This window comes from Megalobrama amblycephala, linkage group LG8, assembly GCF_018812025.1.
Source record: "Megalobrama amblycephala isolate DHTTF-2021 linkage group LG8, ASM1881202v1, whole genome shotgun sequence".
NCBI lineage: Eukaryota > Metazoa > Chordata > Actinopteri > Cypriniformes > Xenocyprididae > Megalobrama > Megalobrama amblycephala.
Genome location: NC_063051.1, coordinates 23,413,883 through 23,435,467, shown reverse-complemented (window position 1 = coordinate 23,435,467; position 21,585 = coordinate 23,413,883). Strand labels below are relative to the sequence as shown.

At 36.3% G+C, this 21,585-nt stretch overlaps 1 protein-coding gene across 1 annotated transcript in view; it reads left to right on the top strand.

The window, feature by feature from the left end:
• Positions 1-19,095, top strand: part of dlgap4b (discs, large (Drosophila) homolog-associated protein 4b) — a 165,767-nt gene extending 146,672 nt beyond the window's left edge. Inside the window, 7 exon segments of the mRNA XM_048200137.1 lie at positions 7,364-7,767; positions 7,880-7,971; positions 8,445-8,751; positions 8,753-8,957; positions 11,243-11,334; positions 14,947-15,102; positions 15,997-19,095. Of these exon segments, the coding sequence (XP_048056094.1) occupies positions 7,364-7,767; positions 7,880-7,971; positions 8,445-8,751; positions 8,753-8,957; positions 11,243-11,334; positions 14,947-15,102; positions 15,997-16,215 (1,475 nt within the window). The 3' untranslated portion in view covers positions 16,216-19,095.
• Positions 19,096-21,585: the final 2,490 nt, after the last annotated feature.

Genomic DNA, 21,585 nt, shown 5'->3' with positions numbered 1-21,585 from the left:
CAAATGCCTATTTTAATTGCAATAAACAGGCATATTAAACACTTTAATTGCATCTGTTCCACTCTGACAAAAGTGTGCATGTGTTTGTAACAAACACAGATTTGTAAACCTTACAGTAAAGAAAGCATCACATTTTTGGGTTCTGAAGAAACTGAGTTGCATGACATGAATATAATGCAGTATATTGATGTTCAAAAACATAGAAATGAAGACACTTTTAGACACGTCATTGTAGACAGTCAAATTGCGTCTTGATGGAGACATCAGTCCTGTCACGTCAGTTTTATCATGCATTATGCCTAATAACAAATCTTAACTGTGGTAAATGTTCTTCTGGGTTTGCAGCCACCTCTCAATGATTTCTGTCTGTCATGGGAATGTTTCCATATTTTGCACATTTCCCACACTAAAGGCCAAATCCACATAATGACCTAATCCTTGCAGAGTCCAGCAGGGCTGGTCACAGCGTCTCTCCGATTTAGGGCTCATATTCTGCCGAAGTTTCATTCCACATGAGTAAGCAACTACAACAATGACCCTGTTTGTCATTTGTGCATGTTTACTTCTGTTGCTCTTTTTTTCTACGTAAAGCTTCTTATTGCTGTCTTACAGGATTTGTGTTTTTGTTTTTGTTTGGTCAGGATGTTCCAAATTATTTTGAAAGAAAAGGAAAATGTTTTTCAGCAAATAATGAACTAAATTGGAGAGCTTTTTTGCGGAACAGATGCCATTATGCATTATAGATGAAAATGTTTTTTCCTCTCATAGAGATACATTTTTTTTGGCTAGTTTTGTTGCACCGTTTATTTAAAAGAAAATAACTGACAGAAATTAAGTGTGCTGAATGACATCATAAGTTTTCTCTGATGTGGCATTCAGTTTGCATTGCACATTATTATTATTGCCTTAGATGCTTCATTTAGCAATGGTTGTCCATATTGGAAAGGTAAAGAGCCATAAAAGTGAATTAACAGCAACGGTTCCTCTCAAAGATTTTCAAAAGATTTGATTTGTCATGAAACACTCTTGTATATAGCATAAAAACCTTGACAACATAGCCAAACTTCTTGCTTATGAGGTCACATGACTGTCCCCTACATGACCTTTCCAACAATAGGCTCAGTCTAGACCTGACATCTGACTGATAGGAATTTTCTTTTAAATTTATGTCACAGACATGACAAGAATGTGTGTGTGCATTTTTGTGACATATCAGGACGCAAATTTGTATGACATGGGTATGACATAGGTATTACAAGGAGAGGGTGACTTATGAGGACATTACCCCATGTCCCCATTTTTCAAAAGGCTTATAAATCATACAGAATGTACACAGTTTCCTGTGATGGGTAGGTTTAGGGGTAGGGGTAGGGGTAGTGTAGGGGGATAGAAAATACGGTTTGTACAGCATAAAAACCATTACACCTATGGAATGTCTCCACAATTCACAAAAAGAAACCTGTGTGTGTGTGTGTGTGTGTGTGTGTGTGTGTGTGTGTGTGTGTGTGTGTGTGTGTGTGTGTGTGTGTGTGTGTGTGTGTGTGTTTGAGTGATGATGTCGCAGTCGTGTTTTGTCTTCTGGTACTATGCAACAGTAAGGAGTACCTTCTGAATCATGTTCTGCATTATAGGATTCATACTGCGTTCACATTGTGTCGGAATTTATGTAATCACAGGATGACAAATCTACGTCTTCAGACACATTTCATAATACTGAAATTAGTCATTTTTAGCATTGTTGATTATCTTTGACAAATGAATCAGCAGAACACTCAATCACTCCATTAATACACCCATGTATGGTCTCACAAAATATTAAAGATGTGCATCAGGTTATTGGCTATGATAAAATGGTATTTCAGACAGAAGTATGTTGTAGAGGTTGCTCCCTAATTCAAAAAGTTAGTTAAAGGGATAGTTCACACAAAAATGAAAATTTGATGTTTATCTGCTTACCCCCAGGTTATCCAAGATGTAGGTGACTTTGTTTCTTCAGTTGAACACAAATTATGATTTTTAACTCCAACCGTTCCCGTCTGTCAGTCTTATAATGCGAATGAATGGTAACACAATTTATAAGAGTCAAAAAAATATGCTTAGACAAATCCAAATTAAACCCTGTGGCTCGTGGCGGCACATTGATGTCCTAAGACACGAAACGATCGGTTTGTGCAAGAAACCGAACATTATTTATATAATTTTTTTTACCTCTAATACACCACTATGTCTAACTGCGTTCAGCACTCGGTTAGTGAGGTCTGATCGCGCTCTGACAACGGCAGTGATGTCTCGCACTCATTGAAGTATATGCGTGAGACATTACTGCCGATGTCAGAGCACGATCAGACCTTATTAAGCAGATTATTGCAGAAGTGAAAGCACTTCAAAAAGTGAAAGTGGAAAAAAGTTATAGAAGTTTATGTTTACTGTGAAGCAAATGTACTGAACTAAACATTTTTTATATATGTAGAAAATATATACCTTGGAACATAATTTGGACTCTAAAATTGCTAGAAAATGAAAGCCATATGTCTAACCAAGCTTTGTTCCTGATGTGAAGTTGATATGACAAAAATTGAGCCACTAAAAGGATTTAAAGTATCCTTTTCATGGTATTGCAACGTCCAATATTAAACGGTTTCACGGGATGAATTTTGAGTGTTTAAGCTTTTGAATGATGCCTAATTTATGATGATTACTATGTGATTAGGAAAAAAATTAATAAATAAAATGTGCCAAGTGTCCTGCTACTACTGACACTTAACAGATTGAAATCTCATAAAGAAAGGTCAGGTTTCACCCCAAAAACCAAGATGGGGAAAAAAAATGATGAAATATGGCAATTTTTTTTGTTTATTTATTTTTATATTGCATTGACTCCACTGTCATGATAAGCAATTTTCCCCCAAAAAAATATTTAGTAATGCACTCTGATGTTATACTTTTGAACTTTTTTTTATTTGTCATTATTCTCAGTTTTCATTGTCATTATATTCTCATTACTGGAATGTTTACTTCATGCAAACTATAATTACTATAATTTCAAAATGTAATTTATTTCTTGTGAAATATGATCTGAGAAAGCTTAAGTAGATCATACAGACCATTGGTGCCAAATGCAGGGAAATTCTGTTTTCATGAAATTCACCAAGATATTTTTAACTGTTGAAGCTCCTGCCATGCTTGCTTTTGTGTGATGTTAATGGTCAACTTTTAATTTTTATAACTTTATTTTTAACTCGCATAAGAGGAATTAGTAATGGCTAGTGGGATCATTCTTTACCATGATATGTAGTGCATATCCGGATTTAAAATCATAGAGAGCTCTCCATCTAAAGCTTAAAGTGATTTCTACTTAAGGCACTTAAGAAAAGTAATGCTTTGCTTTTAGAATAAGGTCTTGAGTTGAGTTTCACACAAAGTAACAGTCATTAACAAGAGTTGTTCAGTAAGTTATTAACATTCCCTCATGGCTCAGTTAAATGTCTAGTTTCATTCTCAATGTACTTCATTTGCGCAAGCCTCTGCTCTTCAGAAAACTGGGATTTCTTGCCTAATGAATGATTCATGCAGAAGCATAGAGACTCTTTCCACAGGCGATCTAGGATGCTGACACAGACATTACTGCAGCTGCTCCAAACAGACCTGCAAAATTAAACCAGCTGCAAGTAATGCTGATTTCATAATGGCTGTTTTACTGTTGAATGCAAGCGAATTAAATCTTTCTGAACGCAACTATACTGGTCTTTCAGACAATCTGTGAAGGCGCTGCAGAGAAAGTAGGATTATTAAGATCATGGCCACACCTGAATGATAGTCATCATTAGTCATACTGGATCCCTCATACACACCGACCACACCAGTGTTGACTCACGTTGTGAAGATTCTAATTCTAAGTTTTAACTTAGAATGGATTTTAGGTTGATTTTAAGGTGTTTGTTTATATAGCCTGAAAAGCAAATGTTGCTTTAAAACATCTGGGTGATGTTCTTTAGAGACCTGATATTGAGTAAGTTTTTAGGTAATAAGATATTAAGAAGAAGATAAGATAAGATATTAAGAAAGTGCCCCTATTATGCTTGTTTGCATATTACCTTTCATGTAGTATGTAATAAAGCTGTTTATGAATGTAAAAGGTCTAAAAAGTTTTAAAGACCAAAGTGCAGATAAATGGAGTTTTTGTCTCCCAAAAGAAAGAAGTGATTCTGAACTGCCTGAAATGATTATTTAACATGATTATTGGTGAGCGATATGATCAAAGTCTTATTTCACGATGAGTCATTTTGAAATTTCACAATTATCAATACTTCAGCAAAAACTAATATTAACTAATGTAAGAAAATGGTCCTCAAAATAATTGCACAAGACAAATAAACAGTCGGCAATACAATAGAACAAAGAAACTAAACAAAACGGACAAATAAACACAATTACAAATTAAATAAACAGTGCACACTAAAAAAAAAATGCTGGGTTGTTTCAACCCATGTTTGGGTCAAATAAGGACAAACCCAACCATTGGTTTGAAATTTTTTATTAATTTTTTAAACCCAATGTTTGGGTTTGTCCATATTTGACCCAAACATGGGTTGAAACAACCCAGCATTTTTTAAAGTGTGTTTTAAGTTTTTCAGGAAGATGTCTCACGGTGGTATTCAGATAAGTAATAGCATACAACAAAAAAATTGAATAATCAAATCTAAAATAACGCTGCAGATAACACTGCACATAGTCTTACTGTTCACAATGAATATAGAGTAATCCTTATTAAAGCTACTTAAGTAATTCAGTCAAGATCAGTGAGTTATTTTCTTTTGTCATTTGTTGTTTGATTATCATTAATGACAAACTGCAGCAGGTTTTTTAGGCTGCTGTCACTTTAAGAGCTGCATGTATCTAATATACTGTTACACAAGCATTTTCTTTCTCAACTGTGTATGTTTACTTAAGACATTACCCACTGTGTTTACGTGAATACTCTACGTATTCGAAGCCCATTTGCTTATCAACGTTTGGCTCCGAATTGGAGCGCACACAGAAAGCCGCCTGGGGAAACTTTTTTGTGGCTTTATGCGCTTTTAATAACGCTGTTTAATATCAAACATGTCCCGCAGTTTAGCAACAGTAGACTGCATTTTACAACACACTTAATTGGCCGATTAGGTTGTTAGGTTTAGGCTTTTGGAAGAACAAAAGTGCACCGCTGTGAAGAAAGGTGCGCTGGACGGAATGCGGCAGCGGCACAATAAAGTTTTACCTTGATTATCTTGTTTTCATAATCGTTGGAAGCCAAAATCAGTTGATTAATCACAACCCTATCCTCTGGTCTTCTATGTTAACTTGAGGCACTTTTTAAACAATTTTTTCCAAATACAGAAGAAAAAGTGCCATTTGCAACCCATTTTGCTTCTGTAATGTGACATAGTTCAGAGTAAAAAACAGGAAATTCAATGAGAAATTATTGATTTAATTGTGAGTCAGGCAGAACGCACATTTGCTAAAACAACGCCTAATTTAATAATTGGCTATTGCGTAACATGATCCAGTGACCCACTAGGCCTAAGTAACATACAGAAAAAGAAAGTTGTTTTAGGGAAAGAGCGTATTAGTTTGATTAGGTTCTTTGGAAGAACATGCTCTGATGAATAATTCACAGTAACACCAAGCTGCATCTCTAAATTTATCCCATTAAAGCACTAAATAAACAAGCTGACCTCAGCTAAGCTGACTAGTCAACCCAACTTCCCTTTATACATTCACAAACTGATACATGTGACATGTCACTTTAGGGAGAGTTTTTAACATGAATGCACACATGTAGATCAGATTTTGTCCATATGTTTGCGCTGAGCTTATGACCTGTCATGAGTTCTCGTTCAACTTACAGCTGCACTAAATGAGTTTGGTTTTTGTTATAGTTCTATGTTTAATGTAGCAATGGTTTTTTTGTGAATATTATGCTCGAATCGTCTCTTTGTCTAGTGATATGTTTGGTTATGATTAGGGCATAATTTGAGAGTTGTGGGAACCTTTACAGATTTTTCCCAGCATGCTAATGTTTGAGTATGAAACACACATACAGCTCTGACACCCAGATTTACAACACACACACAGGATTCCTGTGGGCTTGTTATGTTTGCCATCGTTTCCATCTGCCAACTCCACCCCAGTGAACTCATACTGAGACACACACACAGGGTTTATATTGGGCATCCATCCACTTTATTTCACTCTAACCCCCTACAAATTGACCAAACATTAAATTAAGCGAACATATAAATTCCCCATGAGTCAAACACTCATATGCAGTGACCCCCAAAAAGTATTTGGACATTTAAATGTCTGAATATCATTGCATTAGATTGAGTATTTGCACTCAAAAGCTGCAGGATGTTTTTCACTAACATTGACATTTCTTCATCATCTCAGTCTCGATGTCTTTAAAACAGCTGGTGTTTTGGTGATTTTTAGTATATGTAAACCACAAACAAATGCAAAAATCTTGATGTTCATGATTTTTTATTTGTTCGTTATGTTTCGATTGTGTAGTGTGTTTGTGCATCTTTCTTTAGTTTACAATAAATGACACTTGGATTGATTTTGTTATCTAATGCACTGACATTCAGATGTTTTAGTGTGTCTTTGGAGTCCAAATACATTTTGGGGCCACTGCAGGGCTGGAAAAACAACTGTGTTGTTGGAAAAAAAGGTCTCAGGCTGTGTTTGACGTCAGAGCAGACTGCCATCATAAACACAGTGAAACACACAGACACATTTACACACTGGGAGCTGTGAGAATGAGACCAAATACAGCTTAGTGCTATTATTAATAGTATAGAATAATAATAATTATTATTATTATTGTTAGAAAAAAAGCCTGAAGACTTTGATTTTGCTCCTCAGTCTCAGCCTTTGCAGGTTTGTGTGCTGTTGTGAGTCAGCTTTAATATTATATTCATGAATGTATTCTGTGTACTCTGACTATGAATTTGAATTATTATTTTTGAATTTAATTTGGATATACACTACCATTCAAAAGTTTGGGGTCCGTAAGATTTCTTAATGTTTTTGAAAGTTCACCAAGGCTTCAGAAATCATTCTAATATGCTGATTTACTGCTCAAAAAACATTTCTGATTATTATCAATGTTGAAAACAGTTGTGCTGCTTCATATGTTTGTGGAAACTATGTACATTTTATTTTTCCAGATTCTTTGATGAATAGAAAGTTCAAAAGAATGGCATTTCAACTACCATGGAAATTCAGAGATGAATGATTTCATATTTTGCATGCTAAACTTGAGTGACGTTACATGGATTACTCTAAATGTTTTTTGTTTCTTTCTCTCTCTCCATGTCTGAAGTCTCCACATGCATGACCAGCTGTAAGAAGGTGGCTCCGCCTCCTGTTCCCCCTCGAACCACCTCCAAACCGTTCATCTCCGTCACCGTGCAGAGCAGCACTGAATCCGCACAGGACTGTTACCCTGACCACCACGACCGCAAGAGCGAGGTCAACAGCCAATCAGGGCGCAGCAACTCCTCAGACAGTCTCGACAGCACGCAGGCCAACAGTCTGGCCAAAGGGTCACGACCCCAGATTCCTGTAGCGGCACCCCGGGAACCCCAGATCCCAGCGGCCGTGGTAATCTCTCCCAACCCTCTCCGCGAGTCCCATAATGACCAGGTGAAGGGGGAAGCTCTCGCTGCGGACGAACACCCTATAGACCCAGTACCACGACGGAAGCTTTCCTCCATTGGAATTCAAGTGAGTTTACTGAACTGAATACATCACACACTTAAATTTGAGTGGATTTTTATCACTGCAGACCCTCTTTTTAGTTTAATGTTGATCAATTATACGGCAACTCTGTTTGCAGGTCGACTGTATTCAGGAAATCCAGGCTAAAGTAGAGACGCCACCATTGGCCAGATTCCAGTCGATCGGAGTTCAAGTGGAGGACGGCTGGACGTGAGTTTGTTTCACTTCCTGTTCCTTGCTTACTGTGTGATAAAGCCTTTTGAAACAGAGCTCACGTTCTCAGTGGCCTTTGTTCTGGAAGCATTTTTCCTCATTAGTTTTTCTATATGCTTTTGACAAGGTTCTTCAAAAACTCCTGAGAAAATGCATAAGAGAATCAACTTGACTTCATTTAAAATTAAGGGTCTATTGAAATCTGTCTCATTGTGTCTGATGTCAAACACAAATCTGCATGCAGTTCATGCCAACATCATTGGTCTGACAAGACCGTAGTCTCTCGATAGGGCAGATATCTTTATGCTTTGGCTTAAAGATGGCCTATTTTCTGCTGTCCACTGCAGCGTTAAATAGAATCTACTGGGAGACTGTGTGTAGTTTAATATGTCTGTGTGATTGATAATAATTTTTGAGTGACCTTATTTAGCTCATAATTGTTTGTGTTTGTATGTGTGTGTGTGTGTTAGTTTCAGCCGCTCCAGTAGTATGGCCTCTCGACAAGAGACGGACTCAGACACGCAAGATCTCTCGCTTACATCTCTGACGTTCCCATCCAACTCCAAAAACACAGAGAAGAAAGTCATGGTCAACAGCGCCAGCCAATCAGTGGACTCACCCCCTCAGCTGTCCCTTGACAACGGTAACCATGACAACGATGTTGTTGTTACGACCAGCGGCCCCTCCAGACAGATCCTGACCAATCGCTCGACCACGCAGAGCAGCTCCTCATCCTTCTCAGAGAGTCTGGATCCGGCACTCGACCCGTCCTCGCTGCCCCCCGCCCGACCCCTGGCTGGAGAGTGGGAATGGAACAGGGAACGGAGGCCCCACCCAGCCTCTGACGGCCACGACGGGTGCAACGGCGTGTCGACGGGATGGTCATTGGTTCCTGAAGCTCCTGCAGGCCGAGACGGGCCGAATGGAGGGCTGGTGCGGTCAGATGGAGAAAGAAACCAAAGAGCACCAGCTCTCAGAGGAGGGTAAGACCATGTGTAGTGTTTGGCATGTGGACTGGAGATGATAGGGCGTCCCATTTGTGGCCACCAAGTGACCTCGTATGTGTGTATGTGTGTGTGCATTATGTCAAAAGAGCAGACAGACAGGCGTTTAATCTGAGGAAGTGCAGTAATCTAGATGATTCACACAGATTAGTGATAATACACATACATAATCACACACATACTAGCCCAGATGTCTCCATATTCCCATCACATGCTCACAGGCTTTTCAGTGACTTCTATAGGTTTTATACTGAGGTAATTGTTTTCTGTATTTATAAAACTTTTAGATTTTAATTAAGACCCTATATAGTCTGTTGTAAAGTGTTGTTATTGTTAACTAAAAATATTTCAAATAGTTTTCAGGAATTTAAATAAAGCTGAAATAAAGTAACATATCTAAATATTAGATAAAAAACGTAGCAAAAAATTTGTTCTGTCACGACAACTCTTAGTGTTTGACATGGCAAAGGATATGACAATGAGCATGTTTATATGCAAACCAGTATGCTCATAACTCATAAAAATCAGCTTATTGAAATAACCTGTTGTCTGGGTTTACATGCAAACCAAAAACCCGACAACACAAGTAAACCACATTTACAAGACTTTATTAATAAATCGGGTTATTTCCCGTTAGTGACGTCAAAACGTAATCATTTGCATATCTGAGTCAGAGCATTTCATTTGTTATGTCGGTTGTGATGATAAATAAAGCTTGCAACATGTCAGGGGGAAACTTATGGCTCATATATTATCCTCTCATGCAGTTACAGATGCAGCATTTTGACTGTTCCACTTCTTCTTCTGCTGCACGAGATGAAAGCGTACTGCAACATTCTTTAATGGATGTTTTTAAAATGTTTCACAAGAAATAATCTTAAAAATCTTAAATCTAAAAGTCTTTTTTTTTTTAATCAAATATTGAAATGAAAAATCTTATATAATGTTTGTTATATTTATGTGAGTTGATTAGCAACAGTTTTTTAATTCTATTTATTTATTTATTTTTAATATATCGATCTTGCCATGAAAATAGCCATAAATGCTGATATGGCAATAAAAAATAAATAAACAAACAAACAAATTAGATGAAAGCACTATTATATTTTTTTTGGTCAAGAAATAGTCTGAGTTTGAGATATATTTCCTCCTCCCTTACTGCAATACGCTCGCTCTGTCTGGATGCTCTTAAACCCACGCGTTCCTGTCACATATCACTCATGCGCACTTCAATAAGGAGACAGAAAGCAGGTTAATGCATTTACATGCTGGGAAAATTGGCATAAGGGGCAAAAATCTAGCTGTGGCGATCAGTTTATGCTTAAGCCGTTTATGACCTTACTCTGGTAAAGGAAAGTGGGTTAATGCGTTTACATGATCATGTGCATTGTTGGCATATTAAGCAATTTAAGGTTAAGAACGTGCATGTAAACGCACAGCATAGATTGGCGGTATAGATCTGTTACCCTGCTGCTGCTGCTGTTGTTGCAGCTTCTGTTATTGCTTCTGCTGCAGAGCAAACTGTACAATATAGCATGCATTAATTACTTGTAGCAGATCTATACAGGTGGAGCTGGGGAAGATGGAGGTTTTTGAAAGCGTGCTGCAACTGCTACAGCAGATGCTGACCAAGTGTTTGAAGGTTGAGCAGCGAGCTCATTGGCTACTGATAAAGCAAGAACCAATCAGCTGTGCTCTATAGAGAATGATGTGATTGCTGGCAGATTGAGTCAATGAGCTATCAGCCTGCGCCACCTAGAGTTTCATGACAGAACTTTGAATTTGCCTTGGCAACTAACTGAAATAAAATAAGTTTAAGTACTATAATTAATGAAACTTGAATAAAAATAAATTGAAGCAAAATAGACATATTTTTTAAAAAAATGACTAAAGTACATAACAAAATGACTGAAAATATAAAAAATATGAGCTACCTCAGAATATTAATAAATACTAAGATCAGTATTATTTATAAACACTGCTCCTGTACATTTTGAGGTCACTTCTATAGGTGATTTCAAGTGTTTTTTTTTTTATTTAAATAGTAAAGTAGTTCATTAGTTAGACCTTTTTAAAGGTTTGATTTTTCTTAATGAAAGTGCCTTAATTAATTAGGTTAATTACATGTGTTTTGATCGGCTGTGGTGTTTCTACCATACTTCACAGTCTCTGTTTACTACTCTTAGTTGATTAGATTTCCTCAGGGCTTTCTCTCAACACTTACAGATATCTGCTGTCTGTTTCTCTCTGCTGTCTGTCTGTAGTGTTGGGGAAGGTCCGTAGCGCGGTGGGCAGTGCTCAGCTCCTCATGTCCCAGAAGTTTCAGCAGTTCAGAGGCCTGTGTGAACAAAACCTGGTAGGTCAATCACATTAGTTCAAACACAAATGACTTTAGTGAAGATAATGGCACATTTAATATGACACAAATGCAGTGGGACATTAAGTATGTCTTACCACTGTTTCTAGTGGACAGAATGATTTATTTTCAGTGTTTTATTTACTGAGAGTGTTAAGGCCTGTTCACACCCAGGGCGATAACTATAACGATAAAGATATAGTTCTAAAACACATTCTAAATATAAAAGAATAGCAGAGTTTAAACCACTACTATAACCAAAACGGCACAGAGAAATGACATTGTTGGAATCACTTTCAGACCTATTTTTTCCAGCTGATCAATGATAAAAACATTGACAGCCAATCAGAACCCATCCTGCTTTAAAGAGCTCAAGCATATAAAGCAGCAGACAACAAAACATGGAATAAACAGAACAATATCGTCTGCTGGTGTGGACCCTAATTATCATTATAGTTAGTTCTTGGTGTGAACAGGCCTTTATTTTATTATCATTGAGATACTGCTTTAGTTGCTCAGCTCGTCTCTACAGAATCCCACACAGGTGCTCAAGAGTGTTAAGAATGAGTGCAATACATGTTCACAGAAGGTTTTTCACCTTGGGAGAATGCATATCCTCATTGTCATGTCGAAAAAATGCCCAACAATGCAGGGAATGAGGAAAGGGTAACATCTTCTGTTTCAAGTTTGTGAATTAAATTACACAGTGGTGTGGGAATTCATGACAGCATTGATAAAGCACAACTCCCTCACACCTTCAGCACTCATACATCCCTATATAAGAGCTTTACGACCACTGAACTTTACTGTGGGAACCAGGCACTTCTCACTGTACTCCTCCTCTAGCAACACCATAACATTTTGGATGCTGTTAGATCCAAAATGATTGATTTGGTCTCATGAGACCAGAGAACTGATTCCCAGAAATCTATATTTTGTAAACATGGGCTTTGGAAATGGCTAACTGACTTTATTGTGCTTTGGCTACAGTAGATAGTTCCAGTGAGAACAACAACCATGCATGTCATTTCTGCAGGCTGCATCTTACTCTGTGAGATAAACAGTCACTCTTTTCATAGCTTTTGCTGGCTCTGAGACACTCGCTTGGTATTTCTCCAGCTCTTTATCCAGCAAAAAAATCCCTCAACACTAAATGAAAGCTTAAAATGAAAGCCTGATTATTTCAGGGGCCTTTTCACAAGTCCGTTGTTTTTGAATTTCTGTGTAACTTTTGCTATATTTTCACACTTAAAACAATGATTTGGTAATCCTCTTGTACCACTGTCCTCTTTTGTGCTAAGAAATAAGTCTCCTGACTCTTCTCTCCCAAGTGGTTCCATTGTTGTCAGCATTAAGTCTGAGAATGATTCAGCGGGCTAAATAACACTTTTAATTTCAAGAAATTGCTTCTCTTTAAATGTTTTGGTTCAACATACTTACCTGTTGATCAAACACTGCCTTAAACTTACACCAGAAAATGTTTATTTTGTTTTAGTTAGTAACTTTTAGGAGGGTGTACTCATTTTTGCTACACAACATTTTATCACCTTTATAAGAAAATCTTATTTTCCTGAATAATTTTGACATGCTTCTTTGGTAAATGATTAAGCAGACTTGCTGGAACATTATTTCTCTGAATAATCCTAACATGCCTTCTAAGTAATTGAGTAATTGCTGACTTTCAGAAGTTTCAGAGGGGGTGTACTCATTTATGCTGTGCACTGTATGTTAAGTCAAGTTAAACTAAATGAAAATAAGAAATGTTCCCTTGGCAGCTAGCTGAAGTTTTACACTTTATTTTATTTCATTTAACTTTCATTTTATTTCAAATAACAAAAATTTTGTTTTTTGTGGTTATAGTTAACTATAATAACCCTGAATATTGAGCAGAATAAATCTGTGCATATTTTTCGTAAAACTGCCCCATGACGCTTTGCGCAAATTATGGGTATAACTTCCATTAAACTGTAAACAATCAGTGAAAGGCTCGCTCTATGAACGCAATAATACGTTTTTTTTTAAACTAGGGTACAATGAAATGACATTATTCTTCTCACCCTTCAACCATCGAACATTAAAGGACATTTAAAAGTGTAATAGCATCAACAAGGTACTTTCAACAGACCATGAATAACCCCAAAAGTGCAATTCTTTCCATAGCAATAACAGACTGGTTAAATATCACTGTAGTAATTTATATCTGTACTATGTAACATACGTTGCCTTAATCAAAAATGTTCATTAACTTCAGCATTGCGTGATACTATTTCAAACCGATTTCCATCCTTTTGACAGATAATACATTGTTTTTACCTGTGAAAACATAACATGCATACCAGTGAATTATTAATGGGATATATCATAAATTAAGTCAGGAGAACAGACCAGAAATGTGCAGTATATGTTATAATTTTTTATACTATTACAGCAGAATGCAAAGGGAAAAAATAAAATAATCATGAGGAAAAGAATTCAGCGACTGAAAAGAGCTCTTGCCATAGCTATTCTTGATATAACATGTTACGTTAAAATACCAAGCGTTACGTTATTCATGATGTCTGAAAATAAAACGTGAAGGAAAATTTGTCAAACTGACGGATAAGCTTTATTTGTAGGGCAACCTTATGATTTGAAATTATTAATTTCAGTCTTTTTGAATGAAAGTACCCCAAACCAAAAGTGCCACCCATAATTCAAAACGCAGTAGGCTCGTCAGAAATAAGGTGGATACACACATTTATTCTGCTTGTGTTTTACTAATGAGGCTATTTAAAAGGTCTATATTTTGGTCTGTTTTTGTTCGTCAACTTAAACACAGCGTCTGTTCTGGCTAAAGTTTAGCATCACATCAGCTTTTTTAAATTGGGAACATTAAATAAACAAAGAAAGAAGCAAAAATAAAAGGTACAAGACAGGGGTATGTAACTAATCAGAAGAGATCACATATCAAAGGACAAGATTAGAAGACTTACATATTTCAATTGTTTTTAAAGCCTTCTTGTTACATTTACATACTGAAAATTCACATTTATGTATATACATTTTTTTAACAAAATAAGATTAGGTATATATATATATATTTTTTTTTTTTTTTCGTAAATGCTCTTTTCTCCAATTAACAATTGCAAACAAAACACTTTCCTAAAGTAAAAAAAAAAAAAAAATCCAATGTTCTCAATAACAAACAGGGAAAAGTCTTTCCACAATAATTTAGAGTAATGGCAAAGCCAAAATTAATGCACTATAGTCTCTGGGTGCTTGTTACAAAAAGAAAAGTTTATATCAATATCTAATTTCTTTAAGAAGGTATTAACAGGATATACATGATGGACAATTCGAATGGAAACTTATCTTATTAGTAATTAAAGTATCTATTCAGAATCAGCCAGACTTTTCTTCAGGCAATATCAGAAACAATAGCATTCTAATAAACATCACATCAGCTTATCCTAATCAGAAAATGCCAAGAGCGCCACACACTTATCACACAATCAACATGACCTCATATCTTGAGATGCGTCGCCCTCTTGTGGACAACTGAAGAAACGCTTGTGTGAATTATTTCATATTATATATAATACATTTTTTTGTTCTTTTTTGCGGTCTATTTAGAATGTGAACGCAAACCCGAGACCCACGGCTCAAGATCTGGCTGGGTTTTGGGACCTTCTGCAGCTTTCAATAGAAGACATCAGCCTCAAGTTTGACGAACTTTATCATCTCAAATCAAACGACTGGAAGCTAAATGGAGACTCACCTGAGAAGCAGGTACAAACACAACTAATGAAACCATCAGCAGGTAGTGAAATAAATGTGGGTATTAAATTGTCATTTGCAAACTGTCAGTGTAGATGTTCTTACTCTGAACAGTGTTATTTTAGTATTATAGTATTTGTAATTTGAATTATTGTTTTAGTCTTTTGTGTTTTATATTAAATAGAATATATATATTCTATTTAACTTTAATTTTCAGTACTGGTTAAAAGTTTGCAATGATTAAGATTTTTTTAATGTTTGAATGAACTCTCTTCTGCTCACTGAGGCTGCAGTCATTTCATTAAAATATAGTAAAAACCATGAAATAATATTACAATTTAAAATAACTGTTTCCTATGTAAAATGTAATTTATTCCTGTGATCAAAGCTGAATTTTCAGCAACATTATCCTTAGAAATCATTCTAATATGCTGATTTGCTGCTCTGTTATTATTGGTACTCAATTATTAATAATAGTTCTTATTATTATTGGTGTCGAAAAGAGTTTTTGCTGTTTAATATTTTTGGTGAAATTGTGAAATATTTTATTTCAGGATTCTTTAATGAATAGAAAGTTCAAAAGAACACCCTTTATTTGAAATAGAAATCTTTTGTAACATTTTAAATGTCTTTACTGTCATTTTGGTCAATTTAGCATGTCCTTGCTGTATAAAAGTATGACTTTATTTAATTTTTCAAAAGTCTTTCTTAGAGTATATTTATTTCAGTTTTAGCAATTCAGTACTTCAGCTTAAATTTTTCAGGTTTAGGTTTTTCATCTAATATTTATATTTTATTTTATTGCAGCTTTATTTCAATTAACAACACTGACTCAGAAACATATGCATTAAGAATCTGTTTGCCATGCCTCTTCATCTCTGATCTTTCCGGCTGTGTGACGTTCAGGAGAACCAGAAACAGGCTCCTCCGGTGCCCAAGAAGCCTGGGAAGAGTAAACCGACTCTGGGCCGCGAGAAGAGCAACGACGCAGTGGACAAACAAAGACAGGAGGCTCGCAAGAGGCTCATGGCGGCCAAGAGAGCTCAGTCTGTCAAACAGAACTCGGCCACTGAGAGCGCTGACAGCATCGAGATCTACGTGCCCGAGGCCCAGACGCGACTCTGAGGAAGCGGGAAGGATGCACACCGTACCAAGATCAAGGGCTCCGGTATCACACGATATGAAAAGCTGCTTTTGTCTTTTGACGGCAACATGTAATAAAACAGAGGTGAGAGAGGGAGACCGAAATGAAGCAGTGCGAACAGAACACGTTTTTGGGACTGCCAAGGAAATCCTCACAAAGAATCCTATTAGTTGCAATCATTAATATAATTATTGATATGATAATTAACATCGAGAACTGGTATTGATAATGATTATTGTTCTAAATTCTATATGAGATTGTTTTAAATGTTCTAATATTTTGGATAAGTAGAAACACACGTCTGTCACCCAACGCTTACGTCTTTGCCCGCTGAAATCAACGTCTTCCTGTTATACACTTCGGTTTCTGTTCTTCTTCATCTCTTCCTTCACCCAGTGATGCTCCTCGTCCCCTTATTTCTGTCCCTTATGGAACAGAGTGAAAGGCTTTTCTCCAGTCGGGTGTGAACGCTGGTAAATCCACTCCAGATCTAATGTCAGCGTGTTTCAGGTCAGGCAGAGGGCGCTCTTCCATTTCCTGTTTAATTTGTTTTGATGTTTACAAGTCATGCATTGTGGTATATCAAATGAAAGCTGTTGTACCTCAGTCATGTCTCCATCTCAGGTCCTGAAGTGTCACGGTTGTCGAGTTCCCATGAGTTTGTACAGGTTTTCAATCCCAATATTCCTTGTTATTTCTGCTCTGCTTTAAAGGGGCTATATGTAAGAATTTTCATGTATTAATCACTTTTTTTATTGCCAATGTGTGAACAGCTTGTGACGAAACTTAAAAAACGCTACTTCCCAGACTTCCTAGGTTGTCTATGAAAGCCTGTAGACTGATTTTTATGTGAAGGACTCGGGATGTTTTTGCCAGGAAAATCAAAAGGATGTGACGGTTATGCACATTCCCGAGAGCCTCTGTTCCGTTCACACATGAAATGAATGCTTACAATGTTCAGGATAATGCCGATAAGATAAGAGCTATTCTGTATTTTAATGTTAATGTGTCATGCAAAGAAAATGGATTCATTCAAACTATAATCTCACATGATTAGATGTATAGTCTGTAGTCTCAAATATACTTTATAATCAAACGATCATAACTCTCAACATGATGCCAGTGAATCACAGAGCTGCTGCAAATATATCCACATCACTATGATCATATGCTTTCTTCACTGCTGTTTTCTCACCGCTGTCATTTTTGTTGCGTTTTTGTTTTTGAAAGGAAAGCGCGCAGCACATATTTACATATTCATCTAAACGTCTGAATTATAGGCCTATAATTAAAATAATTAACAGTCTATAATAAATAATAATTGACTGGGGTTTGAGACTTCTTCACCGTGCAAAGTTTGCACATTGCTTGTGTGATATCCACTGACTCGCATCATGGTTTGAAACGGAAAAAAATCCACTATTGTGACGCAACATTTTTCTTTATCACCAATTGCAAAATGAAGGACGATTCACATTTTCCAAGATACTCCTTTATTTAATGTTAATTTTAACTAAACAAATAATTTAATGAACAAGTAAATTAATAAAAGAGGCGCCGTATATGCAGGTGGCTTGGAAGACGTGGGTTATATGGTTTATCCATTTTGCAACACGAACTGGAGGCAAGAGTTTACTAAATTGCTGCTAGTTTGATAGCTACAGAACTTATCTCCCTCTTTTCATTTTCTTTCTTGCTGCATTAAAGATGTAATGGTTTAATGCTGCCTTAGACATGCTCTCGGAATTTTCGTAAATACATGAACGTCCTATTTCCTCCTATTGAAAGCGTTGAGTTCGTAATCGCAACTTCAGAGGTGGGAATTGTCAAATTTCCAATAGCACTTGAAGGCAGCATAATTTCTGTTTACATGCAGGTGCAGTGAGGGGGAAAAAAAACACTGAGTTTAGAGCAATCGGTTCGTAGCACTGCTTCAACTTTAAGAGAACCTCACGAGGGGCGACCAAAATTTCTGACATGTCAGAAATTCATCCGACCATCCGATTGTCGGTCGGTCGAGAGGTTAATCGCCTCTCGGTTCCCCCTGTACACTGCACAACAAACAACGCACGACAAAGCTGAAATTCGGCCTGTATCAAAAACAAAAACACAAAAGAGTTGCACGAGTCAGAATTCGGCTTGAAATCGGATGGAAATCGCACAGTGTATACCTGGCTCGAAGAACGAAAAAGAACTTCGTAAGTAGACTATCGGGTCACATTCAGTCTCTTGTGCATTACGAGAGAACGAGCAGCAAGTTGCTGGCTGCAGTTCACTTAACGGCCACAGGTGTCGCTAATAACAAGGCTTTCTGAATTCTACATATAGCCCCTTTAAGGAAAACAACATAACCTAATATTTTATTGAATGAAGTGCCTGTGAATCATTATTGTGGGTAGCTGTAGGACCCTTGTATCAAACATGATAATATCACAATTACTCCATTTAGTCAGCACTCCTTAGAACACGTAGTGTTGCAATGCTATGGTCAGTTTAGACAGTTCGATAAAACTTTTTTTATCACTCTGTTTTAAGTAATGAGCTAAATATGATTCTTCATTGCACTTCATACTTTAGATTCTTCTTAAAACCACAAATCTAGGCTTGTACCTTGTCATACCATTGCAACCTTTTTATAGACATTTAGTTTAAATTGTCCAATGAATAATTTGGATGAATAATATCAGACAATGACTAGATATAATTACTTTGCTGTAACGAACGAATACACATTTGAAGTCAGGACTAAAATGTGACTTAATTTGGACTATGAATTGTATGAAAACATCTGGTTTGTTTTAATTATGAAAAAACATTGTCTTATATGATAAAACTGACAATTAAGTTATCATATCCACATATTCTAATATTACTGGCATTTTATTTATTTTCCTGTGCTTATGTTCTGCCACCTGATTTGTCTGTTACAAACTTATTGCACTTTTCATAACTTTTTCCACACACTACCAAAAGTTTGGGATTGTAAGATATTTTTTTTTATGTTTTTGAAAGAAGTCTCTTCTGCTCACCAAGGCTGATCAAAAATACAGTAAAAACAGTTATATTGTGAAATATTATTAAATTTTCAAATAGCTGTTTTCTATGTGAATATATAGTAAAATGTAATTCCTGTGATCAAAGCTGAATTTTCAGACTCCAGTCTTCATGATCCTTCAGGGATCATTCTAATATCAGGGTTCCCACTCGTCCTGAAAAACCTTGAAAACCTGGAAAATTGATGACAAATTTTCCAGTCCTGGAAAACACATGGAAAATTATAGAAAATGTAAAATGTCCTGGAAAATCTTGTAGTTGTCCTGGAAAATTCTTTTTTAAAAAGTTCTTGGGTTTTTCTTTAGTCGAGACCAAAGAGTTTATCACTGACCTAAAACAATCACCATTAGTTGCAGAAAGTGCAGTGTTCATAAATGCTGCGTTTTGACACGTGAGAGTAGTATTTTTTCAACGATGATGTTTAGTCTTGTGTTGCCACTTGCAGCAGTTATTATATTGTTATAGTATGTTATTAACTGCTTAAAAGCATAATTTTTTGCTTAATTATTATGCAAGTTGATTTTCTGATCATATTTTTCCCAAGCACATTTTACCAATTCCAAACCAATCAATCTTAATAACTACTATTAATTTTGTATTTAGTCATGAGGTTAGTTTATGAAGGCTTGTTTTCTTTAACAGATAAAATGAGCCAAAAAGAGATTTATCTCAGACTGAAAAGTAAAAAATTATCAAATTCCCACAAGAAGGATGCAATACTAGAAATTGCTGTTAAGGCATGACCATTGGACAGCAAAATGCTCATTGGGTCAGCAGGGTCAGACAAAAACAGGTGGATAAGAAAAGACACGTTAACTGCAAAAGAATTAAGAATTAAGGTGAAGAATTAAGTGTGAAACCATCAGAAACCCTTTAGTCTCCAGCGCCACCATTTTCCAGAACTTCAACCTACCTGGATTCTCCAGGAGTGCAAGGTGTCAGAATCTCAGAGACTTAGATTAGGTAAAGAATCCTAAAAAATGCCCCCCATTTAAGAATCACATACTGAATGTAGTAAAATACAAGAAGACAGATTTTTTTATAGGCTTTATAGACAGACAGATTGAGGGACCAGCACCACATCCTCTTGTACCACTGTTTGAAGAATTTATATTCCGGAATCTAGCTGTAAGGTGTTGGAGTTTATTTTTAGTCCATCTCTTACCCTGAAAAGTCCACCTTGCAAAGATAATGATCTTCCAAAACGTACTGCCAAAAAAATAGAAGTGTGTATCAGTAGTTAAGTAATGACAATAAACTATGGAATCTTGTTTTCGCCACTGAATAATAAATAATGTTAGCCTAATTGCAACTTTTTATCTCACAAGTCTAAATATTTTTCCTACAATTGCAAGTTTACATAACTGTGATATAAGCTTGCAATTGCCAGGAAAAAAAGTCAGAATTGCGAGTTTATATCATGCTATTCTGACCTTTTTTTTCTCGCAATTATTATTTTTTCTGGCATTTGACAGTTTATATCTTGCGATTCTTACTTTGTTTCTTAGAATTGTGAGATATAAACTTGCAATTGCGAGGAAAAAAAAATCAGAATAGCGAGATAAAAAGTAAAAGTCGCAATTACCTACATATATTTTTTTTTTAACGGAAACAATCTTCCATAGTCATAATGTATGATTAAGAGCTCATATTAAAAACTGATTTTATAGTTAAGTCATGGCAATAAACCTTTCAAAGACTTAGAGAGCAATATATTACTTTAGGGCGTAATCCCAGTCTTTTACTGCCATTGTTGTAAAATTGAAAATGTCCTGGAAAAGTCCTGGAAAATGATCGCTGAAAAAGAGTGGGAACCCTGAATATGCTGATTTGCTGCTCAATAAACATTTCTTATTATCAATGTTGAAAACATTTTATCAGGATTCTTTGATGAATAGAAAGTTCAACAAACAGCATTAATTTGAAATGTAACATTATAAATGTCTTTACTGTCACTTTTGATCATTTTTTTTAAATAATAATAAAATCATGCTGACCCCAAACTTTTTAATGTTAAGGTACTCATCACATACACACTCATGAACTCAAATGATCTTCCATTTGCAGCTCTGCATTCAGTGACCAAGAGGCCACAAATGTCCCCCAAATCAGCCCAAACTGCCCGTCCACTAACAGCTCAGTGATTGGCTCCTATTGTGTGTCATCCGAGCCGTTAATGGTGTGAATTGCATCTCTTCAGTTTTCAGCTCTCCCAGTCGTTCCCTCCATTTGGTGTCGGTCGAGTCGTTGACGCCTGCTGAATGTCTGACATACTCAGCCGTTTAAACGTCTTGAAA